The sequence below is a fragment of the Malassezia japonica genome, chromosome 6, assembly GCF_029542785.1.
Source record: "Malassezia japonica chromosome 6, complete sequence".
In the NCBI taxonomy this organism is placed as follows: domain Eukaryota; kingdom Fungi; phylum Basidiomycota; class Malasseziomycetes; order Malasseziales; family Malasseziaceae; genus Malassezia; species Malassezia japonica.
The window spans coordinates 495,091-518,878 of NC_083375.1; the positions used below are offsets into that span (position 1 = coordinate 495,091).

Consider the following 23,788-nt stretch of genomic DNA (forward strand, 5'->3'; position numbering starts at 1 on the left):
AGTACATTGATCATGGCTGTATTTTTGCTACGCACTATACATCGTCGTTGTCGTCATTGTCTTCGGAGTCTTCGAGCTCTGCATCGATGTCCACTTCGCCCTCGTTGTCACTCGCCTCTTCAACTTCGTCCAGGTCGAACTCGACGTCGTCCATCGTGTCGTCGTGCGCAGCGCCGCCCTCCGCATCCGAGAGGCCTGCTTGCGAGCCCGAATCGTCCGAGTCGGATGACACGGAGAATCCGTCCGGGAACTCGGCGTCGTCCGAGTCCATCTCGTCGGTGCGCACGGTCGTGTCGCCCGCTGTGGACGAAGGCGCAGTGGCCGAAGCCTCGCGCTGCAGCTTGGCCAGCGGCTTGTTTTCGTCCGGCGTCGCTGTGCTCGCCGGGGTGCCCTGCCGACTCGACGGCAGCACATTGAGCCCCAGTTTGGGCGTATTTTGGGCCGTGCTCGACGGTGTCGACACGCGCTCCGTCTTGGCCTGCTTTTCCTCGCCGCTGGGCCGGAGTGCGTTGGGCGATGCGGCGCGCTTCCTTGGTAGACTAGCGCTGCGCACGCTCGGTGAGTCAGGACCAGGCGTTGAGTTCAAGAGGCGCGACGTGGCAGCGCTGGACGACGACTTGGCATTCCGCGCGGATCCCTTCCGTGCCGTCTTCAAGCCCATGCCCATGCACTTTTCAAGGTGCGTCGCGTACCGGTTCGACGACACCTGGCGCGAGCACACGAGGCACTCAAACAGCGGGTTGTTTGAGTAGTAGTCTGTCTTGTTCCCATTCGCATGGACCCCTGCTTCGGCGGTAACTAGGTTAGAAGGAACACGTACTCTGCTTGTTGCATCTGGGTCAGCCATGCGACGTACCTTTCTCCGCACTGGGGGCACACGCGCCGCGCCTTTTTCGCGCTAGAGTGCGCATGCAGCGCTGTATCAATCACAATCTCGTTCACGAGCGAGCCCAGAAGGCGCGCCGTGAAGATTGACTTGGGGTCCATCCTCCTCCACCACCGTCGTAGGAGCTGGCGTGTGCGGGGGTCTTTACTAAAGCACGGCCGAGGCGCAGGCCTAGCGGGCTGTGCCGGGCTACGTGGTGGCAAACGTGTTTTGCCTCAGCGTAACACGCTTATTTTGCACGCGACGCGTCTGGTGCATACGAGATGTCCTTTTCTCTCCCACCCAGTCTCAAGGCTGATCTCACTGTCTATCGGGACACACTCAACTCCCAAATCGAGGCGTGGGCGGCGCAGTACAGCGTGAATCCCGCTGCGATCCGCCGCTACCTCGGCTTTTCGCGCGAGTTTGGACGCCAGCCGAACTCGTGGAACCAATACCAGCGCTACCTTGCAGAGCAGAAGCGCAAGAATGCCAACGGTCAGGGCATGCCGCTAGGTGTAACGATGGAGCACATGGGCGGCGACTCGAATACTACGCAGGCGCAGCGCATCCGCGACGAGCTCGCGCCGCTGTACCAGAAGATGAAGGAAGACCCTGAATTCCTGAGCCGGACTCAGCAGGAGATCTCTGCATGGGAGCAAGGGCATCGCATGGAGAAGTCGGGGAGCGTGACGCGCGCCGAGTACAAGCGGGCTGTGCGCCGCTTTGAACAGTTTTCGCAACAGTGCTCGCAGAACCTCGGTGCGGAGTCGTTCACCATTATTGCGCACCCCAACATCGGCTCGAACCATGTACAAATTGCCGCGTCGCCCACCGGGCTGCATGCATTCCAGACTGCGCTGGGCGCAGGCAAAGGCCTGGAGCACTTCCAGAACCGTTTTGCTGCGAGCATCTGCCTGACGATTGCACAAAACGAAGATCCGAACGTGCTAGACCGTGATACCCACATCGATGTACAAGTCCCTCTACAGCCTCAAGAACCGATCATCCTCCCAGAAGACCCAACTCTGCTCACCTCTATCCAGAAACGGAAACTCGCTACGCCGCTCTTCCAGCGCCTGGTCGAGTCCGGCCTGGATCCGGTTGGACTTGCCAACTTCCGCAAAAAGTCCCAGTCGCGTTTCCCGTGGAAGGGCTTGATGACCTGGCTACACGAAAACGGATACCGCTTCAACTACTGGCCCAACGACTCCACGCTGTACGGCATTCGGCAGACGACGGGCGATACCGCACTGCTCCCTGCACATTTGCGATGTGAAGGACTAAACACACCCAATTGCTGGAAGTCGGATGCGATGAACGCAATTTTGCGTGCCTGTGTAGACCAAACCGACCCCCTCCGTGTCGTACGCTTGTAATCTAGCTGTTGCTCATTATAATCGTCATTCCGCATATAGTGCCTCCACATGTGATCTTGTGCACCGGTCCGGAAATACGAATGCTTACATAATTCTACACGGATCTTGGTGCGACTCGGCGTCGTGCTGCCAACCAGCGATCGCTGGTCCGGTGTAACAAGCGCGGAATATCGCCACGTGCTCGCGCAGGGGCCCTGCCTGCACCAACAAGATAAGGCCTAAGCGAATCTTTTGACGCGATAATTATTTCCTGCTGCGCGCCGCATTAGCGCAAGTATATTCGAAAGCGACATTATCTGTGTTTCCTGCCGCCACATCCAGGAACTAGTCGCCCTCAATCATGAGCGGGGAGAACGGTCCTCAGGACGAAAAGCTGCCGGCACCAAAGTCGGTGCCGGACATCGCCAACTCTGGGAGCATGGCCGAGGTCACGGCCGAAGTCGCGGGCGAGGTCGAAGGTTCGATCATCTGGACCGACGGCGACTTTGAAAAGCAAAAGAATGCTGCCGATGTCGAGGCGCAGGGCAAGACGGCCGAACGCGCGGGAAACCGCAAGTTCGAGGCCAAGACTCGCCAGCACTGGTACCAGTTCTGGCGCTTCAAGCACATGCCCCCGGCGCCTCCGGCCTCGCTTGACGATGCCAAGCTGCTGCCGCTCGCCAATGCCAACTTCTTTAGCGACTGGTCCTACTCTTGGATTAGGCCGCTTCTGATGCTCGGATACCGCCGCCCGCTCGAGGCGACGGATCTCTGGGCGATGGACGGGCCGCGCCAGGCGGAACACCTCAGCAGCAAGCTGCTCGAGCGCTGGGCCGCGCGTGTGGAAAAGGCCGACGCGCACAACAAGCGCCTCGAGGACAATGAAATCAACCCGAGCGGCTACCAAAAGTCCAAGTGGCGCAGCGCTGCCAAGAAGGAGGCCGCAAACGACCTCGGCGGCAAGGCTACTGTTGAAGAGCGCATGAAGGCCAAGGAGTACTGCTGGCGCACCGCGCCTCTCCAGGACATCAAGGCCGAGCTGCGCACCCCTGAAATGAAGCATATGCATGCGATTGCCGGTAAGGTCAAGTCGCAACACAAGCACGCCAACCTCTTCTGGGCGCTGATGGATATTTTCTGGGTCAACGTTCTCATCGGTTTCTTCGCGAAGCTCTTGGCCGACACTGCCTACCTCGGTTCCGCACTGATTATGGGTCACATTATTGAAGTCGTGAAGAAGGCTCATGCTGGCTACATCCCTTTCCATGACGGTGTTCGCATTGGTATGGGTTACGTTGTGGGCATGTTTGTGATCATGGTTATCAGCAACTTCTTGTCGAACCGTTTCTTCTACGAATCTCTCTATGTTGGTGTGTTTTCCCGTGCAGCTCTTGTCTCGGGTATCTTTAGGCGCGCCCTCAGCATGCAAGGTCGCGACCGCTCTACCGGCAAACTCGTCAACCATATTTCGACCGATGTGTCTCGCATTGACTTCGGCTCGCAATGGTGGCTTTTGACGTTTACGGCACCTGTTGAGATTATTGTGTGCTTGATTATTCTCTTGACGCAAGGTTTGGGTGCTTCGTGTCTGGTCGGTTTCGCGCTCGTGCTCATTGTGATGCCTGCGCAACTGTACTGCATGAAGTTTTTGTTTATTATTCGCGCCAAGTCGATGGAGTGGACGGACCGCCGCGCACGCCGCACTCAGGAAGTTCTTTCGGGCATGCGCATCGTCAAGCTATTCTCATACGAGTCTAACTTTTTGAAGCTTATTAGCAAGCTTCGTAAGAACGAGCTCGTGTACATCTTCCAGCTGACGGTGGCCCGTGCGGGTATCATGGCAAGTGCGATCAGCCTGCCCCTCCTTGCCGGTGTCTGTGCCATCATCACTTATTACTACACACACCAGGACAAAGAAGACCCGCTCGACCCTGCCATTACTTTCCCGGCGATCACTCTCTTCCAGCTTCTTCGTATTCCGCTCATGTTCTTGCCCTTCGGTCTCAGTGTGATTGCCGACGGTGCCAACTCGTTCGTGCGTCTGCGTGAAGTCTTCTACGCGCAGCAACACGACACTACAGTCAAGTCGGACGAGTCGTCGCCTTTCGGCCTCAAGCTGACGAATGCACTTTTTGAGTGGGAGGACGTCAGTGAGGACGCGACACTGAAGCCGACTGCGACTCAGGAAAAGAAGCAAATGAAGAAGCAAAAACAAAAGCAGAAGAAGATGTGGGCTTTCTTGCGCAGGGATCGCAAAAAGACTCCGAAGGACACCGAAAAGAAGCGTCTCGGTCTCTTCCGCAAGAAGAACAAGAAGGGCGAGCTGATTGTCCCTGCTACCGAGCCTCAGCCTGCACCGGAAACTAAGGAAGAGGAGCCTGCCGACGAGTTTGTCATGTCGCCGCTGAACCTTGAAATCAAGCGCGGTGAACTGTGTGCCATTGTTGGCCCCGTCGGCTCTGGCAAGTCTTCGCTCCTGCTTGGTGCGATCGGCGAGATGCGCAAGGTATCTGGTGACGTGACGTGGGGCTCGCAGCGCATTGCGTACTGTTCGCAGTCTGCCTGGATTCAAAACGCGACGCTCCGTGACAACATCACCTTCGGTCAGCCGTTCGATGAAGCTCGCTACTGGGAGTGCATTGAGCGTGCCGAACTCCCTGCTGACTTGGCGCTGCTGCAGAACGGTGACTTGACCGAGATTGGCGAGCGCGGTGTGACCCTGTCGGGAGGCCAGAAGCAACGTGTGAACATTGCTCGTGCGCTTTACTACGACGCTGACGTCATTTGTCTCGACGACCCTCTCTCGGCAGTCGACGCGCACGTCGGCAAGGCGCTTTTCAACAATGCCATTCTTCCTCTCCGCAACCGTGGGAAAACAATTCTTCTTGTAACGCATGCGATTCAGTATCTGCAAGGCTGTGACAAGATTGTGTCGATGGACGACGGCCGCATTGAGGACTTTGGTACCTACCAAGAGCTGATGGGCGCACGCGGCAACTTCTACAACATGATGAAGAACTTTGGTATGCTCAAGGAGGCTGGCGAAGACGAAGATGCCGAAGAGCTTGCAGCAGACACCGAAGACGCTAAAAAGCGCAAGCCTAAGGTCGACGTTTCGAAGCTCAGCAAGCCGGGTGGTAAGACGATGGAGGACGAGGAGCGGAACACGGGTACCGTCGACGGCTTTGTGTACAGGTCGTACCTGAAGGCTGGTAGCGCCTCGTGGATTCTCCCCATTGCCATTACAGCCGCATGCTGCATGCAAGCTGCTACAACTCTGTCGACCTACTGGTTGAACTGGTGGGAGGAGTGGCACAGAACCGGTGAACGCACAATGGGCTTCAGTGTCGGACTCTATGTCATGCTGGGTCTTCTTCAGCTTGTTTTCAACTTTATTTTGGATGTTTTCCTTGGACTGATGACTTTCTTGGCCTCACGTAAATTGCACGACAATGCGATGAAGCGTGTCATTTACTCGCCGATGGCATGGTTCGACACCACGCCGCTTGGTCGCATTATCAACCGTTTCGGAAAAGACATCGACGTGCTGGACAACCAGCTGAGCAATCTGCTCCGCCAATGTGTCTCGACCATCATGGCTATCGTTGGTGCTGCAGCGATGATCATTGCACTGACGTATTACTTCGCGATCGCCATCGCTGCAGTGTTTGTCATTGCTTATGTGGTCGCGCTCTACTACCGTTCTTCTGCGCGTGAGTTTAAGCGTATCGATGCCGTGCTGCGCAGTACGCTGTACTCGCACTTTGCCGAGTCGCTTTCAGGCCTGACGACGATTCGCGCCTACCGCGAGTCGGAGCGTTTCCTGAAAGAGAACTACAAGCGCATGGATCTGCAGAACCGTGCATACTTCTTGACGGTTGTCAACCAGCGCTGGCTGGGTCTGCGTCTCGATCTGCTTGGTTCGCTTTGCGTTCTGGTCGTTGGTACTCTCACTGTCTGTCTGAAGAATACGAACCCCGGCAAGACGGGTACCTCGTTGTCGATGATCATTACCATCGCCCAGACCCTTGGTTTCCTCACTCGTCAGCTCACTGAGCTTGAGAACGAGATGAACTCGGCTGAGCGTCTTGTCTACTATGCCGAGACGCTCGACCAGGAGGCGCCTCAGCAAATCCCCGAGACGAAGCCGCCTTCGTCGTGGCCTTCGGAGGGCACGTTGGAGTTTGACAATGTCTGGTTGCAATACCGCCCGACTTTGCCGAATGTGCTCAAGGGCGTCACTCTCCAAGTCGGCGCTGCCCAAAAGGTCGGTATTGTCGGTCGTACGGGTGCAGGCAAGAGTTCGATCCTGACGGTCTTGCTGCGTCTCACTGAAGCGACGCGCGGTGCGATCAAGATCGACGGCGTCGATGTGTCCAAGATCGGTCTTGAAGATCTGCGTCGTGCGATTGCCATCCTTCCTCAGGAGCCGCTGCTCTTCAGCGGCACGCTGCGCTCGAACCTGGACCCCTTTAATATCTACGACGACGCGCGTCTGTGGGATGCGATGCACCGTGCCTACCTTACGGGCCAAGCGAACACGATTACGACTGAAGAAGCAATTACGGACCCCAATATCCCGACCACGACGCGCACAGAGCTCCAGGAAGGCGCCGCTGCCGAGGGCAAGGCGACCGAGAGCAAGTCGCTGACGCGTCTGTCACTCGACTCGATCATTGACGAGGAAGGTGCGAACCTGTCGGTCGGCCAGCGCTCGCTTGTGTCGTTGGCCCGTGCCCTTGTGCGCAACTCGAAGATTATTCTGCTGGACGAGGCCACTGCGTCGGTCGATCTCGAGACGGATGCCAAGATCCAGCAGACGATCCGCACCGAGTTCAACGACCGCACGCTGCTGTGTATTGCGCACCGTCTGAGTACGATTATTGGCTACGACCGTATTGTGGTGATGGACGACGGCAAGGTTGCCGAGTTTGACACGCCGCTCGCCCTCTTTGACCGTCCCGAGAGCATTTTCCGAGGCATGTGTGACCGCAGCGGTATTACGCGCGAAGAGGTGGTGCATGCGCACATGTAATGACACACCGAGTGCTATGTAAAATATGAATGAAGCGATCGCACTGTGTTGATGAGCATGTACACTTGTATTGCTCCCTATAGTTTTGTTATTGCCACGAAGATACAATTCCATGCAGACCACGACTTCCTATTCAGTCGGCGTAAAGCACTGCCCTTTGCATGATACGCAAGGGTTGTGCCGCGTGGACTGTGTCTTCGCACTGCACCAAGCGGCCAGGGGCGCATGACGCCTGCAGCGCCCTCTCAAAACTCCGCGGCAACCACAATTTCCGCGGACTTTTGCAGTAGAGCCACGTGGTCGTCCAAAGTCCGCGCCTCGGAACCTGTCGCGCGCAAAATGTAGGGCGAATGAGCTTAATTTGCGCATCTCCGCGGCTGAGGTTGGCCGTCAAAAAGAATATTAAGTGACGCGTCATGTCCTTCGCCACCGCCACACTCTGCCAGACGCCCACGTCCTTTCCACGATGAGTGGGACATCTGGTCTCGTAAATGAGAAATCCCCTCCAGCTGGAGGGGACAATATGTTGAATAGCCGGAGCGTTTCCGACGCGACTGTCCGTGCTGACATGTCAGATGCCGATATCGAGAAGCAGCCGATGGCCGACGGCGCCGATAAGCCTCAGCGGGCGGGAAACCGCAAGTTTGAAGCCAAGACGCGCGAGCACTGGTACCAGCTCTGGCGCTTCAAGAACCTCCCTCCGTCTGCGCCAGCCTCGATGGATGACGCGAAGCCACTGCCTCTGGGCAATGCCAACATTTTTAGCAACTGGACCTACAGCTGGATCGAGCCACTCCTGTTCCTCGGCCACCGCCGTCCCCTCGAGGCGTCTGATTTGTGGGCCATGGACGGCCCACGCCAGGCAGAGCAGCTGAGCAACAGGCTGCTTGAGCGCTGGACCGCTCGTGTGGAAAAGGCCGATGCGCACAACGCCCGTCTCGAAGCCGGCGAGATCAATCCTAGCGCCTTTCAAAAGTTCAAGTGGCGCCGTGCGGCGAAGAAGGAGGCGGCTGAGGAGGTCGGCGGTCAGGCGACCATCGAAGAGCGCATGGCGGCCAAGGAGGCGTGCTGGCGCAGCCCTCGTCTCAAGGATGTCAAGGGAGAGCTGCAGACCGCGGAAATGAAGCAAAGACATGCCATCGCTGGCAAGGTCAAGACGTCGTACAAGAAAGCCGACCTCTTCTGGGCCATGTTTGATATTTTCTGGCCCAACATGACTATTGCTTACTTTTCCAAGCTCTTGGCCGACACGGCGTACCTCGGCTGTGCGCTCATGATGCGCTACATTATTGAGGCTGTGACCGTCGGCCACCTTGACCCCAGCCAGTTCAACCACAGCATCCGCGTGGGCATGGGCTATGTGGTCGGCATGTTTGCAATTATGGTCGTCAGCAACCTTCTATCGAATCGCTTTTTCTACGAGTCGATGTACATTGGTGTGTTCAGCCGCGCAGCCCTTGTGTCTGGCATCTTTAAGCGCGCGCTCAACATGCAGGGCCGCGACCGCTCGTCGGGCAAGCTCATGAATCACATCTCGACAGATGTGTCGCGCATCGACTTTGCAGCGCAGTGGTGGCTTTTGACGTTTACCGCCCCTGTTGAGCTCATCGTTTGTCTTATTATTCTTTTGACACAAGGCATGGGTGCCTCGTCTCTGGTAGGCTTTGGTCTTGTCTTTACGGTGATGCCTGCGCTGATGTTCTGCATGAAGTTTATGTTTGTTCTACGCAAGAAGTCGATGGAGTGGACGGACCGCCGCGCGCGCCGCACGCAAGAAGTCATTTCTGGTATGCGCATCGTCAAGCTGTTCTCGTACGAGTCCAACTTTATGAAGCTCATCAGCAAGCTGCGCAAGAGCGAGCTGGTGTATGTCTTCCAGCTGAATGCGCTGCGTTCGGCGATTGTTGCGACCGGTGTGAGTCTGCCGCTCCTTGCGGCGGTGCTTGCAATTGTCACGTACTACTACACGCACGGTCAGCAGCTCGATGCCAAAGTCGTCTTCCCTGCCATTACGCTCTTCCAGCTGCTGCGTTCGCCGCTCATGTTCCTGCCGATGGGCCTGAACGTGATTGCTGACGGTCTCAACTCGTTCCAGCGCCTGCGTGGTGTGTTTTACGCAGAGCAGCACGACGTGTCGGTCAAGGCCGACGAGTCGTCGCCGTACGGCCTCAAGTTGACCAATGCGCTCTTTGAGTGGGAGGACGTCACCGAAGACGCGACGCTCAAGCCCACCGCTGCGCAGGAAAAGAAGCAGCAGAAGAAGCAAAAGCAAAAGCAAAAGAAAATGTGGGCCTTCCTGCGCCGCAATAACAAGGCGCCCAAGGAGGAGAAGAAGCGCCGCTTCTTTTCCAAGAAAGCCAATAAGCAGGAAGCCAAGCCTGAGGAGAGCAAGCCGAGTGCCCCGAAACAGGAGGAAAAAGCCGAGCCACCGAACACCTTTTCTATGTCGCCTCTCAACCTCGAGATCAAGCGCGGTGAGCTGTGTGCGATTGTCGGTCCCGTTGGTTCCGGAAAGTCGTCGCTGATGCTCGGTGCGATCGGCGAGATGCGCCGGGTGTCGGGCGATGTGACGTGGGGCTCGGAGCGCATTGCGTACTGCTCACAGTCTGCCTGGATCCAGAATGCGACGCTCCGTGACAACATTATTTTTGGTCAGCCGTTTGATGAGGCCCGGTACTGGGACTGCATCAAGCGAGCTGAGCTTGTCGCGGACCTGGAGCTGCTGCAGAACGGTGACCTGACCGAGATTGGCGAGCGCGGTGTGACGCTCTCTGGTGGCCAGAAGCAGCGCCTGAACATTGCGCGTGCGTTGTACTACGACGCCGACATTGTGTGTCTCGACGACCCTTTGTCGGCGGTCGATGCGCATGTCGGCAAAGCACTCTTTAACAATGCCATCATTCCTCTGCGCCAGCGTGGCAAGACGGTTCTTCTTGTGACGCACGCCATCCAGTACCTGGAAGACTGCGACAAGGTGGTCTCGATGGACGATGGCCGCATTGACGAAGCCGGCACCTATACCGAGCTGATGGCAGCCCGCGGCAACTTTTTCAATTTGATCAAGAACTTTGGCACGCTTAAAGAGGCCGGTGAGGACGAAGATGCCGAGGAGCTCGCTGCCGACACGGAGGATGCCAAGAAGGACCAGAGCAAGCCCGATCCCAAGGCGCTGAGCAAGCCCGGCGGCAAGACGATGGAGGAAGAGGAGCGCAACACGGGTACGGTCGACCGGGGCGTGTACTGGGCCTTCCTTAAGGCCGGTCAAGGTCACTGGATCCTCCCCCTCGCCGTTTTTTCGGCGGTGTGCATGCAAGGCGCAACTACGCTCTCGACCTACTGGCTGAAGTGGTGGCAAGAATGGGACCAGAACAAGACGCACACGACCGGCTTCAGTCTCGGTCTGTATGTCATGCTGGGCTTTGCGCAGCTGATTTTCAACTTTATGGTCGGCACAGTTCTGGGATTGATGACGTTCTATGCGTCGCGCAAGCTGCACGACGATGCGATGAAGCGTGTTTTGTACGCGCCGATGGCGTGGTTTGACACGACGCCGATCGGCCGCATCATCAACCGTTTCGGCAAGGACATTGATGTGCTGGACAACCAGTTGAGCAACTTGCTGCGCCAGTGCATTCTGACAATCATGTCGATGCTTGGTGCGGCGGCGATGATTATTGCGCTGACGTACTACTTTGCGATTGTCGTGGTGGTCGTCTTTTTCCTGGCGTACATCGTTTCTCTCTTTTACCGCTCGTCTGCGCGCGAGTTTAAGCGTGTGGATGCGACGCTGCGCAGTGCGATGTACTCGCACTTTGCCGAGTCGCTGTCGGGCCTGACGACCATCCGTGCTTACCGCGAATCGGAGCGTTTCCTCAAGGAGAACTACAAGCTGGTCGACCGTCAGAACAGTGCCTACTTCCTCACGGTCGTGAACCAGCGCTGGCTCGGTCTGCGTCTCGACCTGCTTGGCTCGCTCTGCGCGTTGATTGTCGGTGTACTCACCGTGTGTCTGAAGAACACCAACCCCGGCAACACGGGTGTGTCGCTGTCGATGATTGTCGTCATTGCGCAGATGCTTGGCTTCCTTACCCGCCAGCTTACCGAACTTGAGAACGAGATGAACTCGGTGGAGCGTCTCGTGTACTACGCGGAGAAGCTCAACCAGGAGGCGCCGCAAGAAATTGCCGAAGCGAAGCCGCCGGCCGAATGGCCCTCGCACGGCACGGTTGACCTCGAGAATGTGTGGCTCAAGTACCGTCCAAACCTGCCCAATGTCCTCAAAGGTGTCACGCTCCATGTCGGCGCCGCGCAGAAAGTCGGAATTGTCGGGCGTACCGGCGCCGGCAAGAGTTCGATCCTCTCGGTGCTGCTGCGTCTGAACGAGGTGACGCAAGGCTTGGTCAAGATTGACGGTATCGACGTCTCCCAGATCGGCCTCGAGGATCTGCGTCGTGCGATCGCCATCCTCCCCCAGGAACCGCTGCTCTTTAGCGGCACGCTGCGCTCGAACCTGGACCCCTTTAATACCTACGACGATGCGCGGCTGTGGGATGCGATGCACCGCGCCTATCTGACTGGGCAGTCGAACGCGCCGACGACCAAGGACGCAATTGTGGATCCCAGCATCCCGACGACTGCTCGTACCGAGCTGCAAGAAGGTGCGGCGGTGGATGCCGAAGTCACCGAGGGCAAAGCGCTGACGCGTCTGTCACTCGACTCGATCATTGACGAGGAAGGTGCGAACCTGTCGGTCGGCCAGCGCTCGCTTGTGTCGTTGGCCCGTGCCCTTGTGCGCAACTCGAAGATTATTCTGCTGGACGAGGCCACTGCGTCGGTCGATCTCGAGACGGATGCCAAGATCCAGCAGACGATCCGCACCGAGTTCAACGACCGCACGCTGCTGTGTATTGCGCACCGTCTGAGCACGATTATTGGCTACGACCGTATTGTGGTGATGGACGACGGCAAGGTTGCCGAGTTTGACACGCCGCTCGCCCTCTTTGACCGCCCCGAGAGCATTTTCCGGGGCATGTGTGAGCGCAGTGGCATTGCTCGCGAGGATGTGATCCAAGCGCGTGCCCAATACCCTAATTAGCCGTGGAAGGCTTTTGCATATAGATTCTATAGCGTACAGATATTGCGTGGTTGAACACGGTAGCGAGCTACTTAGACGACGTTCTCCTTGGCTGATTGTTAGCACAGCATACGTACGGAACTTGAGCACCGGGCCGACCTGGCCGATGCACATGCCACCGAGCTTGTGGCCGACGTCGATCGCCTGCTCGATCGACTTGCCGAGGATGAGGCCGGCAACGACACCGCCCGCGAACGCGTCGCCCGCGCCATTGGTGTCGACAATGTCCGCCGGGTTGATCTTGGGCGTGTCGTGGGTGTACGGCTTGTTCTCGCCCTGCACCGCGCGGATCGTCGCCTTGGAGCCGTTGGTGATAAGCACGGTACGGGGCGTGTTCACCTCCGACGGCGAGTTGGCGATCGCCTGCGCGATCTCACCCAGGTCGCGCGTCTCGAGGCCCGAGGCCTGCGCCCACGCCTCGGCCTCGGACTCGTTGCCGATGACCAGCTGGGCGTAGGGCAGGACCTGGTCGACCTGCGACTTGAAGAACTGGGGAATGAACGGCGCCGAGAGGTTGAACGAGAAAGGCTTGCCGGTCTCCTTGGCGTGCTTCGCGACAATCAGCGCGCTCTCGACACCGTGGGTGAGGAAGAAGCCGCCGATGTAGAAGAACTTGGCGGCGTCGATCGCGGCCTTGGCCTCGGGCGTGTCGAGGTGCGACTTGTTGAACTTCTCAGCCGCACCGAGGTTAGTGCACAGCGAGCGGTTGTGCTCGGTGATCACCACAGCGCACGAGCCGGTGGGCGTCGTGTCGACCACCTGGTAGAGCGACTGGAGACCCTCGCGGTCGTTCGCCGCGCGGAGCTGCTGCGCGAGGTCGTCGTTGCCGACCGCACCGAGGTAGGCCGTCGAGTGCTCCGGGAGCACGTACTGCGCGCAGCGCGCCGTGTTCTGCGCGGCGCCGCCCGCGACGTAGGCCACCTGGTAGTTCTCGACGAGGTACTGGTAGATCGACAGCTGCTCCTCCGACGCAAGCACCGCATCGTTGGGCTTCAGGCCGTACTTTTCGAGTACGGCCTGGCCATCGCGGACCTGCATGTCCAGCAGAGGGTTACCAAGCGCAACGAGCTTCAGAGCAGCGGTGTCGACCATGATTGCGTCTAGGGCCAAGCCACGGTGCCCCGTCCGCTGGCACACGGATTCATCACGTGAGAGTGATCGGCGACGCGGCGCCTAACGTGTCGCCATGAGCCACGAGAAGCAGGAGGCGGACTATACGGCGGAGGTGGACACGCTCCTCCCCCAGCTCGAGGTGCAGGTGAAGAGCAGCGGCCTGCAGGCCGCGCTTGAGCTTATTGCGCCGCTCGAGAAGCGCGCGCGCGGCGGTGGCGATTTGCTGAGCACGTCGCGCCTGCTGCTCGTCAGCGTCCTGATGATCCGCACCACGCCGAGCGTCAAGGAGACGGATATGAAGCTGTTGTGCGACACGATTGTCGGCTATTCCAAGAAGCACGGGCAGCTGAAGCAGGCGATTGCGCGCATGGTGCAGCTCGCGATGCTCTTTCTCCAGAAGCCGGCGGCGGCGGACGCCAAGGTCCCGAAGTCGATCTATGCGATTGTCGACAAGGAGCTCTTTGCCGACGAGAAGAAGCCCGAGGCGATGGACACGGACGATGCCGCGGACGAGTCGGACGACAAGGCGGGCATGGAAGACGGCCGAATCACGGTGCTCATGCAGCAGGGCCGCGCCCTTGGCGATACTGGCTTGGACGACAAGCTGCGCCTGCAGCTCATCGAGACCCTGCGCGAGGTCACCGAAGGCAAGGTGTTTGTCGAGGTCGAGCGCGCGCGCGTCTCGCGCATGATGTCAGACCTGTTGTACGCCCAGGGCGACGTGAACCAGGCGGCGGATGTCCTGCAGGACCTCGCCGTGGAGACCTTTGGCTCGCTCGAGCGCCGCGAAAAGGTCGAGTTCATTCTCGAGCAGATGCGCCTGAACATGGAGCGCGGCGACTTTCACCGCGTCAACCTCTTTTCGCGCAAGATTCATACCAAGTTCTTTGAGGACGAAGCGCAGCAGGACCTCAAGTTGCTGTACTATGACCTGATGATCCGTGCGGGGATGCACGACCGCAAGCACCTCGACGTGTGCAAGTACTACCGCGAAGTCCTCAACACGCCCTCGGTGCGCGCGGACACCCAAAAGAGCGAAGAGACGCTCCGCAACGTGATCCTCTTCCTCGTTCTCGCGCCGTACGACAACGAGCAGAGCGACCTGATGAGCCGCGTCGAGACGATGGAGCGCCTCGACACTGTGCCGGAGCACCGCAGCCTGCTCAAGTGCTTCACTACGCCAGAACTCATGCGGTGGCCGGGCATCGAGGCGCTCTACGGCGATATGCTCAAGGCGACGCCCATCTTTGCGGGCTCCAGCGAGGCGGACGCACGCTGGAAGGAGCTCCACGCGCGCGTCGTCGAGCACAACATCCAGGTCGTGTCCAAGTACTACACCAAGATCCGCCTCGAGCGCCTCGCACAGCTCCTCGACCTCACCCCGGCCGAGGCAGAAGAGGCACTCGCGGACCTCGTGGTGAAAAAGACCATCCACGCGCGCATCGACCGCCCGTCGAAGCTCGTCGACTTTGAGGCGCGCCTTTCCGACGCGGAAGTGCTCAACCACTGGAGCAGCGATATGGGCAAGCTCCTGCGCACCGTCGAAAAGGTCTCGCACCTCGTCGAGAAGGAGTGGGCGATCCAGCGCGCGGGGCTCGTAGTGAAAGCGAATGAGTAGCCACGTGGTATTGACGTTCGGGCCACGATGTCCCTCCGCGTGAGTGAGGAGGAACTGCTCAAGGCGTACCAGCTGAGTACGCTACACCCCCAGCAGTGGGAGCAGACCGCGTCGGGTGCGGCGTACGGCGGGGTCGATGTGCCGGGCACCGAAGAGTGGTCCGACCCGCTCGGCCTGCGTGCGGCGCTCCCGGCGTCGCGCGTGACCGACGCGCAGCAGCGCCAGCAGGTGTGGATCGGCAGCAAGTCGTTCGATGCCAAGACGTTTCTGAACACAATGCACCCGAATGCGTCGTTTGCCGACCTCTCGCGGGGTGCACAGGCGCTCAAGGGGAGCATCGGGCAGCGCTCGGAAGCGCTCAAGGTGTTGGTCGACGAAAACTTTGACCGCTTTGTGAGCGTCAAGGCGACGACCGACGGCGTGTACCGCGAGATGGCCAACGCGACCGGCGGGCCGCTCGCGCCGGGCGCCGACCACGGCGTGGGGCCGCTGCACGCGTCGCTCCAGGGCGCAGGCGCCAAGGCCGACCAGGTCTTTCGCCCAGTGCTCGAGAACTACGTCAAGGCGATGAAGCTGCGCAACACGCTCGGCGTGTTCCAGCGCTCGCACTTCTTCTTCAATCTCCCGGGCTCGCTCAACGAGAGCGTGCGTGCAGGGCACTACGAGGCCGCGCTGCGCGACTACAAAAAGGGCAAATACCTGCTCGAAAGCCGCCCGGGGCAGCTGCTCCCGGTGCAGGACGCGGCGTCGGGGAGCACGCCGAGCGACGCACAGCTCGCGCAGCAGCGCCGCATCTTTGCCAAGGTGTGGGATGCAGTGGAAGATACCATGTACGATATGCAGACGCGCCTCCTCGCGCACCTCCGTGAGCCGCAGCACAGCGTCGAGGAGCAGGAGAAATGCATCGAGGTGCTGCTCGAGCTCGATCCGGCGACCGACCCGGTCGCCGTGTTCCTCGAGTCGCAGCACCAGCACATTCAGAGCCTGCTGCGCTCCGCATTCGAGCGCGAGCAGGGCGCGATCCAGGCGGCACGCTTCACCGCCCAGGGCGTGCGCCACACGACTATGGACCAGGCCAAGGACCTGAGCCGCTGCCTGATGCTGGTGCGCACCGTGTACGGCACGAAGCCGTCCTTCTCCCAGGCGCTCAATGCGCCGGTCTGGGAGGCGATCGACGAAATGGTCGCCAAGCTCTGCCGCACGGTCCTGCAGACCGTGCCGACCTTTTGGCGCGTGGCGCGCGACCACGCCGACGGGCGCTTTGGCAAGGAGAAAGGCGCGTCGTTCTCCGACTCGTCGATCCACAAGCAGTCCAAGACGTGGGCGGCAGAAAGCATGCAGCAGTTCTCTGCGCGCCTCTATACCTTTTTCGAGCTCGAGCCGTTTGCGGCACGCGCCAAGCAGCCGCTGTTTACCGCGCTGCCGGCGTGGGTCCCGGATCCGAGCTGCTCGCTGAGCACGACGCACTACATGAGCAGCATCCTCGGCACGCTCACCGAGGCGCTTGCCGAGTTCAAGACGCTCGCGATTCCGGGCGTCGCACAGCAGCTCGAGGCGCTCGTGCTCGACCTGCGCTTCCAGTTCACCGAGGTACTGTGCTTTTTGTGGCTGCGCGACGCGCAGCTCTGCTACCACATGGAAAACTGGATGCCGAATACGCAGCAGCCGGCGATCACTTCGTACCTCTTTTCGCTCAGCGTATTCAATCGCTGGAACGCGCGCGAGGGGTTCTACATTGCCGACGGCCGCTCCAAGCTGCAACACCCGGGCACCGCCAAGGAGAACGAGGCGCATGCCGCGTTCAGCGATCGCCTGAAAAAGACGTTTGTCCACGCGCTGTACGCATTCCTCGACGGGATCGTTACCGCGGCCCAGGCGCCGAGCGAGGGCGCGGCGCTCGAGCCGCGCGCGGCCGACGCGCCGCTCGCCATGGCACTCGATCGCGTACGTATTCGATCTGACACAGGACACGCGCATTCTCCTCAGCGTCTCGAACCTGTCCCACCTGCGCTCGCACATCATCGGCGCGTGGGTCACGCAGTTCGAAGAGGCCTATCACGTCTCGCTCGCAGAAGAACAGCAGGTACGTCTCCCGACTCACCCAGCAACTGGTCAATGTCTGCGCACAGCTCGACCGCGACCTTCTGCACGACTTTGTGCGCCGCAAAGGCGAGTCCATCAGCGCCGTGATCCACAAAGGTATCCTCGAGGACGGCGTCGACTGGGCGAACCAGCCAAAGCCGACGTCGGTCAACGCGTTTATCTACCAGGCGCTCTTGCTCCTGGTCGAGGTCCACGCGCAAATCCGCGCGACCGTTCCGCCGCTCGTCTCGCGTGTCATCTCTGCGCTGGTCGAGATCATGGCCGATGCGACGCTCAATGCGTACAGCCGCGTGCCCGCGTTTAACAAGGGCGGCATGCTCCAGGCGACCCTCGAGATCGAGTTTGTGCACCAGACCATGTCCTTCCACGTGTCGCCTACGGCGGAGAAGTCGCTGAAGCGCGTCTACGAGACCATCAGCCAGCGCTACTCGAGCACGCTCGGCGGTCGCGAGGAGCAAAGCGAGCTTTTGCAAAAGGAGCTCGAGGGCGTAAAGCACACGCTCATTGCGAGCCGCAAAGCGACTGCGCTCGAGTTCCTGTGCTTCCGCCGGCCCAAGTCGGACGAGAAGAGCAAGTCGAAGAAAAAGTAGCTACGGTGCGCGGCCCTTGACGGCCATGTAGATAAACATCACCGAGGTGACGGCCGATAGCGAGAACCACGTCACGGCGTACTCCATGTGCTGGTTCCGCAGCTCGATGCGGGCCGGGCGGCCGACCGGCGTGCCTTTGCGCATGAGCGCGCCCGCCTCGTTGTACGTTCCGTCAAAGACCTGCTCGAGGTAAAGCGGGATGACCGGCTCCGCCTTTTGCTGGAACGCCTCGTGAGGCGAGAGCGCTTTTTCCGTGCGGAACGGCAGCCAGTTGGATGGCGACAGTGAGCGGTTCGCTTTCTGCTCGGCGCTGCCCGCCTGCTCGATGCCCGCCTGCTCGTTGAGCCATGCGGCCATCTGCGCGGGGTTGATCTGCATCCACAGGTTGTTCTGCGGCTCGTTCGGCAGCGCAAAGCGCGACGGGGGGTATATGCGCGGCAGGAGCGTCACGATCGTCGTGTCGCCGCTGTAGGGCAGGGGGTCTTTGAGGCGCTTGTCCATGCCGGTGCCTTCGACAAACTCATTCGCGACAAAGCCGACATTGACGAGAATGTCGGCGCCGCCGCCCTCGCGCTTGAACGGCATCACGAGCTGGTATCCACGCTGGCCTTCGCGCGTGCGCGGCCCAAGGAAGAGCACGCGCGACGTGTCGAAGCGGCCGCGGATCTGTACGAGGCGGAACGCAAAGTCTTCGAGCACTTCCAGATTCACGTTGCGCGGCAGGCGCAACGGCTCGGTGCGCAGCTTCTCGTCCAGCTCGTCTATCAGATTGAGCTTCCACTGCAGGCGCCGCAGCTGCCAATTCCCGAGCCAGAACGTAAAGATGGGCACGATCATCAAGACGTACATCACTGGAGACGTGTACCATGGCTTCCGCCGCGGGCGCTGCGGCCGGTTGTACACGAGCGGCTCCTGGCCGTCGTCCTCGGACTCGGTCACGGTGACTGGAAGGTTGGGCTTGTCGCTCTGCGTGGCAAGCGTGCGCGGCAAACCAAGCGGCGTACGCCATGCCGTGCGCAGCACTGCACCCAATTGCGGCCGCACGACACTCCGCGTCGCCATCGGAGCGCTGCCGAGCACGCCGTGCCACGCCGCACGGGCCCCCAGCGTTCTTCTGAGCATCGTCTGAGCCACGCGGCTTCGGGCGCACGCGGGTGGGAAATGTGTATTTTCACATTTGTATTCTCTCGTCTGGGATTGGCTGGATTAATGCGGCACATGGGGCCAGTGGTTTGTTTGCGAATTCGCAGAGGCACTTCCCGAGCCACAACGTCCTGACGATGCAAAGGGTCGTTGCTACTCGTGCTGCTGGCATTGCCACTGCGGCGTGCCGTTCTGGCACCCGTACGAGCGCTCGCCGTGGCCTTGCTACTCTGACTGATATGCCGAACCGCACGCACGGCGGTCTGCAGGACAAGGACCGTATTTTCCAGAACCTGTACGGTCAGCATGACTTCCGCCTGAAAGGCGCGCTTGCGCGTGGCGACTGGCACCGGACGCGCGACATCATTGAACGCGGCCACGACTTTATCATCAACCAGATGAAGGAGTCGGGTATCCGCGGCCGCGGTGGTGCCGGCTTCCCCTCGGGTCTCAAGTGGAGCTTCATGCTGAAGCCCGGCTGGGAGAAGGACCCCCGCCCGCGCTACCTCGTGATCAACGCCGACGAGGGTGAGCCGGGTACCTGCAAGGACCGTGAGATCATGCGCCACGACCCCCACAAGCTCATTGAGGGCTGCCTGGTCGCCGGTCGTGCGATGGGTGCGAACGCTGCCTACATCTATATCCGTGGCGAGTTCGTCGAGGAGGCGAACAACCTCCAGGAGGCCGTGTACGAGGCGTACAAGGCCGGCCTCATTGGCAAGAACGCGTGCAACTCGGGCTACGATTACGACGTGTACGTCCACCGTGGTGCCGGCGCCTACATCTGTGGCGAGGAGACTGCGCTGATTGAGTCGCTTGAGGGCAAGCAGGGCAAGCCGCGGTTGAAGCCGCCGTTCCCTGCGGATATCGGTGTCTTTGGCTGCCCCACGACCGTTGCCAACGTCGAGACGGTCGCCGTGGCTCCGACGATTATCCGCCGTGGCCCCAAGTGGTTCGCTGGCTTTGGCCGCGACAAGAACCACGGAACGAAGCTCTACGCGATTTCGGGCCACGTCAACAAGCCCTGTGTCGTGGAGGAGGAGATGAGCATTCCCCTCCGCGAGCTCATCGACAAGCACTGCGGCGGCGTCCGTGGCGGCTGGGACAACCTCCTGTCCGTGATCCCGGGTGGTTCGTCGACCCCTATGATGCCCAAGGACGTCTGCGGTGAGGCCCTGATGGACTTTGACTCGCTGCGCGACTGCCAGTCGGCGCTCGGTACCGGTGCGGTGATTGTCATGGACCAATCCACCGACCTGATCCACGCCATCTCGCGCCTGACCAAGTTCTACCAGCACGAGAGCTGTGGCCAGTGCACGCCGTGCCGCGAGGGTACGACGTGGCTGAGCAACATGATGTCCCGCTTCGAAAAGGGCCGCGGTGCGCTCCGTGAGATCGACATGATCTGGGAGCTCACCAAGCAGATGGAGGGCCACACCATCTGCGGTCTCGCGGACGCGACCGCGTGGCCGATCCAGGGTCTTCTGCGCCACTTCCGTCCTCGTGTCGAGGAGCGCATGCGCGAGTACGAGGCCGAGCACGGCCCCGTGCTCTTCGGCGGCCGCCTCGCGAGCGAGCGCCCCGAGGACCTCGCCATGCCGCAGAACCTGTCCTTCCCCAACCAGGAGTCGAAGGACAACTTTGCCCCGGGCGTGCCGGGTGCGTAGACGTAGTGTAGTGAATGCATTGCGTATGGACAGCTATCGGAGGACCCTACTCCTTCTTGTCCTCCTTGTCGCGCAGCGCGGCCTCGCGCTGGAGCTCGGCAATGAACCTGCGTCAGAAAGCGTGCCTACCAGTTCACCGAGACAAATAGACACACGGAGAGGAGCAGAAGCGCCATCACATGCCCGTTGCCGCCCGACACGAGCAGGAGCCCAATGAGGGTGATGAACAGGCCATAGAACGCCAGGTTCATCACACGGTGCGTCGGCGTGTTGACGCCTTCGTGGAACACGCTCTCCCACACCCCCTCTAGGGTCGACGCGACACCCATCGTCGTCGGAATGTGCTTTGTCAGCTTTCACAACCATGGCTCATCTGCTCGGCCGCTGGTCCGAGTCGAATCGTGCGGCGCCCAGCGTGCACATTGACTGGTCGCTGTACGGCGGAAACGAAACGTTGCCGCCGACGAGCAATGTGCCGGGCGCCAAGTGGATGCCCAAGGCGGCGAAGCAGGCGATGCCCGCCGACGATTTTCTCTGGGCCCTGAACGAGGAGCCACACAGGACGCGCCGCATGGCAATCCTCAAAGCACACCCCGAGATCCGCAAGCTCATGGGGCACGAGCCTCTCACCAAGTACGTGGTCATGTCGGTGGCCGTGATGCAGCTCTCGATCGCGCTCGCGATGTGGGCGAACGGGATCCACCCGCTCGACTGGCGCTTCCTCCTCACTGCGTATGTGATCGGTGGCACGGCGAACCAGCACATCTTTCTTGCGATCCACGAGATCACGCACAACCTTGCGTTTAAGAGCATCCGTGCGAATCGCATCCTGGCGATCGTCGCGAATCTGCCGATCGGCATTCCGTATGCAATGACCTTTAAGCCCTACCACATTGAGCACCACAAGCACCTCGGCGAGGACGGCATCGATACGGATATGCCGACCAAGTACGAGCTGTGGTGCCTGAACAATGTGCTCGGCAAGGCGTTCTTTGCCACCTTCCAGCTGCTCTTTTACGCGCTGCGCCCCGGCCTGGTGCGTGTGCAGCGACTCGGGCCGTGGCACTTTGCGAATATCGGCCTGCAGCTCGCTTTTGACGCGCTCCTGTACGAGGCGTGCGGCCGCTCGTGGACGCCGCTGCTGTACCTGCTCATGAGCTCCTTCTTTGCTGGCTCGCTGCACCCCATGGCCGGCCACTTTATCGCGGAGCACTACATGTTTTCGCAGATCCAGCAGGAGACGTGGAGCTACTACGGGCCGCTGAACATCTTCCTGTACAATGTCGGCTACCACAACGAGCACCACGACTTTCCCTCTGTACCGTGGACACGTCTGCCGGAGCTCCACAAGATCGCGTCGGAGTTTTATACGGTGCTGCCGTACCATACCTCGTGGACGATGGTTATTCTCCAGTTCATCTTTTCCGACCACTCTGGCATGAACATGCGCGTGAAGCGCAAACATTCGGGGCCGGATCCCGTGCAGGAGCAGCCGATTGAAGACGCACCCGAACATACCGGCTGGGAGCTCCGTCCGCAGCCTCTCCGTACATAGACCCAATCGGGCTATCGGGCCCACCTCTCCCCACGATGCCGTCCGAGTCGAGTTTGCCCGCGTGGCCGCCGCAGGAGCTGATTGAAGCGACGCGGTGCGCGTCGGTGACGGGCGATGCGCGTGACTATGCCTTGTCGCACGGCCTCGTGTACCGCGCGCTGCCCGCGGAAAAGGGCGGCGTGCCGCCGCAGGACACGACCATCCATGCGCCGATCACGCTGCTCCCGACGCCGTTCCCTCGCTTTCTCTTTAACAAGGCGCAGGAGCTACAGCCGCTGTACAACCAGCTGTATGCGCGCCTCGCGCTTGATGAGCAGTTTATCAAGTCGATCATGGAGAGCTCGGTGGTGCACGTCGACGAATTCCAGGCGAAGCTCTACGAGATCTGGCGCACGGTGCTCGACGAGGGCCTCACGCAGGATGCGCAGCTCGGCCTCTTTCGCTCAGACTACCTGATGCACTCGAGCGCGGAGGCAGGCCTCGAGCTGAAGCAGGTCGAGTTCAACACGATCTCGGCGTCGTTCGGGCCGCTGTGCACGCGCACCTCGCAGCTGCACCACTTTCTCCTGCACAAGGGCGCATACGAGGCGCTGAGCCCGGTGCTGCGCAAGGAAAACATGCCCAAGAACGAGGCGCTTACCACGCTTGGCGCCGGCCTTGCAGACGCGCACAACTACTATGTACACGAGTCGCGCGATGCACAGCACGCCGTCAAGCCGGCGATCCTGTTTGTGGTGCAAGGCGACGAGCGCAACACGTTTGACCAGCGCGCGATCGAGATGGAGCTCATGGCCGAGCACGGGATTCCAGTGATCCGTGCGACGCTCGAGGATCTGTCGACCACCGCGTCGCTGCACGGCAACGAGCGCGTGCTCGTGCTGCAGTCGCCGGTGAGCCACGCGCCGATCGAGATCTCGGTGGTGTACTTCCGCACGGGCTACAGCCCGGAGGACTACAGCACGGACAAGGCGTGGGACGTCCGCCTGATGCTCGAGCGCAGCCACGCCATCAAGTGCCCGACGATCGCACTGCAGCTCGTTGGCTCCAAAAAGGCACAGCAGGTGCTTGCCGAGCCGGGTGTGCTTGAAAAGTACATTGGCCACGACGCGGACCAGCTGCGCCTCTCGTTTGCGCAGCTCTGGCCGATGGACCCCAAGACGGACCTCGGGAAGGAGGCGATCCGCCTTGCGCGCGAAGAGCCGCACAACTACGTGCTCAAGCCGCAGCGCGAGGGCGGGGGGCACAATATCTACAAGGACGATATTCCCGCCGCCCTCGACGCGATGGAGAAGCGCGACAAGGAGCGCGCAGCGCGCGGCGAGGACAGTGTGGTGAAAGAGTGCGAGGGATACATCCTCATGAGCCTCATCAACGTCCCGCCGAACCGCGGCAACCTGCTCCTGCGCGCGGGCCACAGCGTACCGGCCGCGGAGCACATCAAGGACACGGTGAGCGAGCTCGGAGTCTATGGCACGACGCTCTTTACGCCGAGCGACGTCATCGAAGATCGCTCGGGCGGGTACCTCTTGCGCACTAAGGCCAAGGAGAGCGACGAGGGTGGCGTCGCGGTGGGGTTCAGTGTAATCGATACGCCGGTACTGGTATAG

The 23,788-nt window shown here is 60.4% G+C and overlaps 12 protein-coding genes across 12 annotated transcripts; 8 read left to right on the plus strand and 4 right to left on the minus strand.

Moving 5' to 3' along the window:
* Positions 1–34: 34 nt before the first annotated feature.
* On the minus strand, positions 35–987 carry MJAP1_003410 (uncharacterized protein; the record flags this gene model as incomplete). Its single annotated transcript, XM_060267338.1, has 3 exons — positions 35–798; positions 821–834; positions 857–987. 3 exons carry the CDS (start codon positions 985–987, stop codon positions 35–37), a joined length of 909 nt encoding a protein of 302 aa, XP_060123321.1.
* Positions 988–1,149: 162 nt separating this feature from the next.
* Positions 1,150–2,244, plus strand: MJAP1_003411 (uncharacterized protein; the record flags this gene model as incomplete). The annotated part of the gene is made up of 1 exon (XM_060267339.1): positions 1,150–2,244. One exon carries the CDS (start codon positions 1,150–1,152, stop codon positions 2,242–2,244), a length of 1,095 nt encoding a protein of 364 aa, XP_060123322.1.
* A 340-nt stretch (positions 2,245–2,584) lies between these two features.
* On the plus strand, positions 2,585–7,258 carry MJAP1_003412 (uncharacterized protein; the record flags this gene model as incomplete). Its single annotated transcript, XM_060267340.1, has 1 exon — positions 2,585–7,258. One exon carries the CDS (start codon positions 2,585–2,587, stop codon positions 7,256–7,258), a length of 4,674 nt encoding a protein of 1,557 aa, XP_060123323.1.
* A 568-nt stretch (positions 7,259–7,826) lies between these two features.
* On the plus strand, positions 7,827–12,353 carry MJAP1_003413 (uncharacterized protein; the record flags this gene model as incomplete). The annotated part of the gene is made up of 1 exon (XM_060267341.1): positions 7,827–12,353. One exon carries the CDS (start codon positions 7,827–7,829, stop codon positions 12,351–12,353), a length of 4,527 nt encoding a protein of 1,508 aa, XP_060123324.1.
* Positions 12,354–12,424: 71 nt separating this feature from the next.
* Positions 12,425–13,484, minus strand: ADO1 (adenosine kinase; the record flags this gene model as incomplete). The annotated part of the gene is made up of 2 exons (XM_060267342.1): positions 12,425–12,444; positions 12,470–13,484. The coding sequence occupies 2 exons, from the start codon at positions 13,482–13,484 to the stop codon at positions 12,425–12,427; spliced, it is 1,035 nt and encodes a 344-aa protein (XP_060123325.1).
* Positions 13,485–13,578: 94 nt separating this feature from the next.
* RPN5 (proteasome regulatory particle subunit) lies at positions 13,579–15,123 on the plus strand (the record flags this gene model as incomplete). Its single annotated transcript, XM_060267343.1, has 1 exon — positions 13,579–15,123. The coding sequence occupies one exon, from the start codon at positions 13,579–13,581 to the stop codon at positions 15,121–15,123; it is 1,545 nt and encodes a 514-aa protein (XP_060123326.1).
* A 27-nt stretch (positions 15,124–15,150) lies between these two features.
* SEC5 (Exocyst complex component S5) lies at positions 15,151–17,816 on the plus strand (the record flags this gene model as incomplete). Its single annotated transcript, XM_060267344.1, has 3 exons — positions 15,151–17,067; positions 17,090–17,206; positions 17,229–17,816. The coding sequence occupies 3 exons, from the start codon at positions 15,151–15,153 to the stop codon at positions 17,814–17,816; spliced, it is 2,622 nt and encodes an 873-aa protein (XP_060123327.1).
* SHY1 (surf-like protein) lies at positions 17,817–18,878 on the minus strand (the record flags this gene model as incomplete). The annotated part of the gene is made up of 1 exon (XM_060267345.1): positions 17,817–18,878. The coding sequence occupies one exon, from the start codon at positions 18,876–18,878 to the stop codon at positions 17,817–17,819; it is 1,062 nt and encodes a 353-aa protein (XP_060123328.1).
* A 320-nt stretch (positions 18,879–19,198) lies between these two features.
* MJAP1_003418 (uncharacterized protein) lies at positions 19,199–20,626 on the plus strand (the record flags this gene model as incomplete). The annotated part of the gene is made up of 1 exon (XM_060267346.1): positions 19,199–20,626. The coding sequence occupies one exon, from the start codon at positions 19,199–19,201 to the stop codon at positions 20,624–20,626; it is 1,428 nt and encodes a 475-aa protein (XP_060123329.1).
* Positions 20,627–20,672: 46 nt separating this feature from the next.
* On the minus strand, positions 20,673–20,955 carry MJAP1_003419 (uncharacterized protein; the record flags this gene model as incomplete). Its single annotated transcript, XM_060267347.1, has 2 exons — positions 20,673–20,733; positions 20,756–20,955. The coding sequence occupies 2 exons, from the start codon at positions 20,953–20,955 to the stop codon at positions 20,673–20,675; spliced, it is 261 nt and encodes an 86-aa protein (XP_060123330.1).
* Positions 20,956–20,990: 35 nt separating this feature from the next.
* Positions 20,991–22,181, plus strand: MJAP1_003420 (uncharacterized protein; the record flags this gene model as incomplete). The annotated part of the gene is made up of 1 exon (XM_060267348.1): positions 20,991–22,181. One exon carries the CDS (start codon positions 20,991–20,993, stop codon positions 22,179–22,181), a length of 1,191 nt encoding a protein of 396 aa, XP_060123331.1.
* Positions 22,182–22,216: 35 nt separating this feature from the next.
* On the plus strand, positions 22,217–23,788 carry GSH2 (glutathione synthase; the record flags this gene model as incomplete). Its single annotated transcript, XM_060267349.1, has 1 exon — positions 22,217–23,788. One exon carries the CDS (start codon positions 22,217–22,219, stop codon positions 23,786–23,788), a length of 1,572 nt encoding a protein of 523 aa, XP_060123332.1.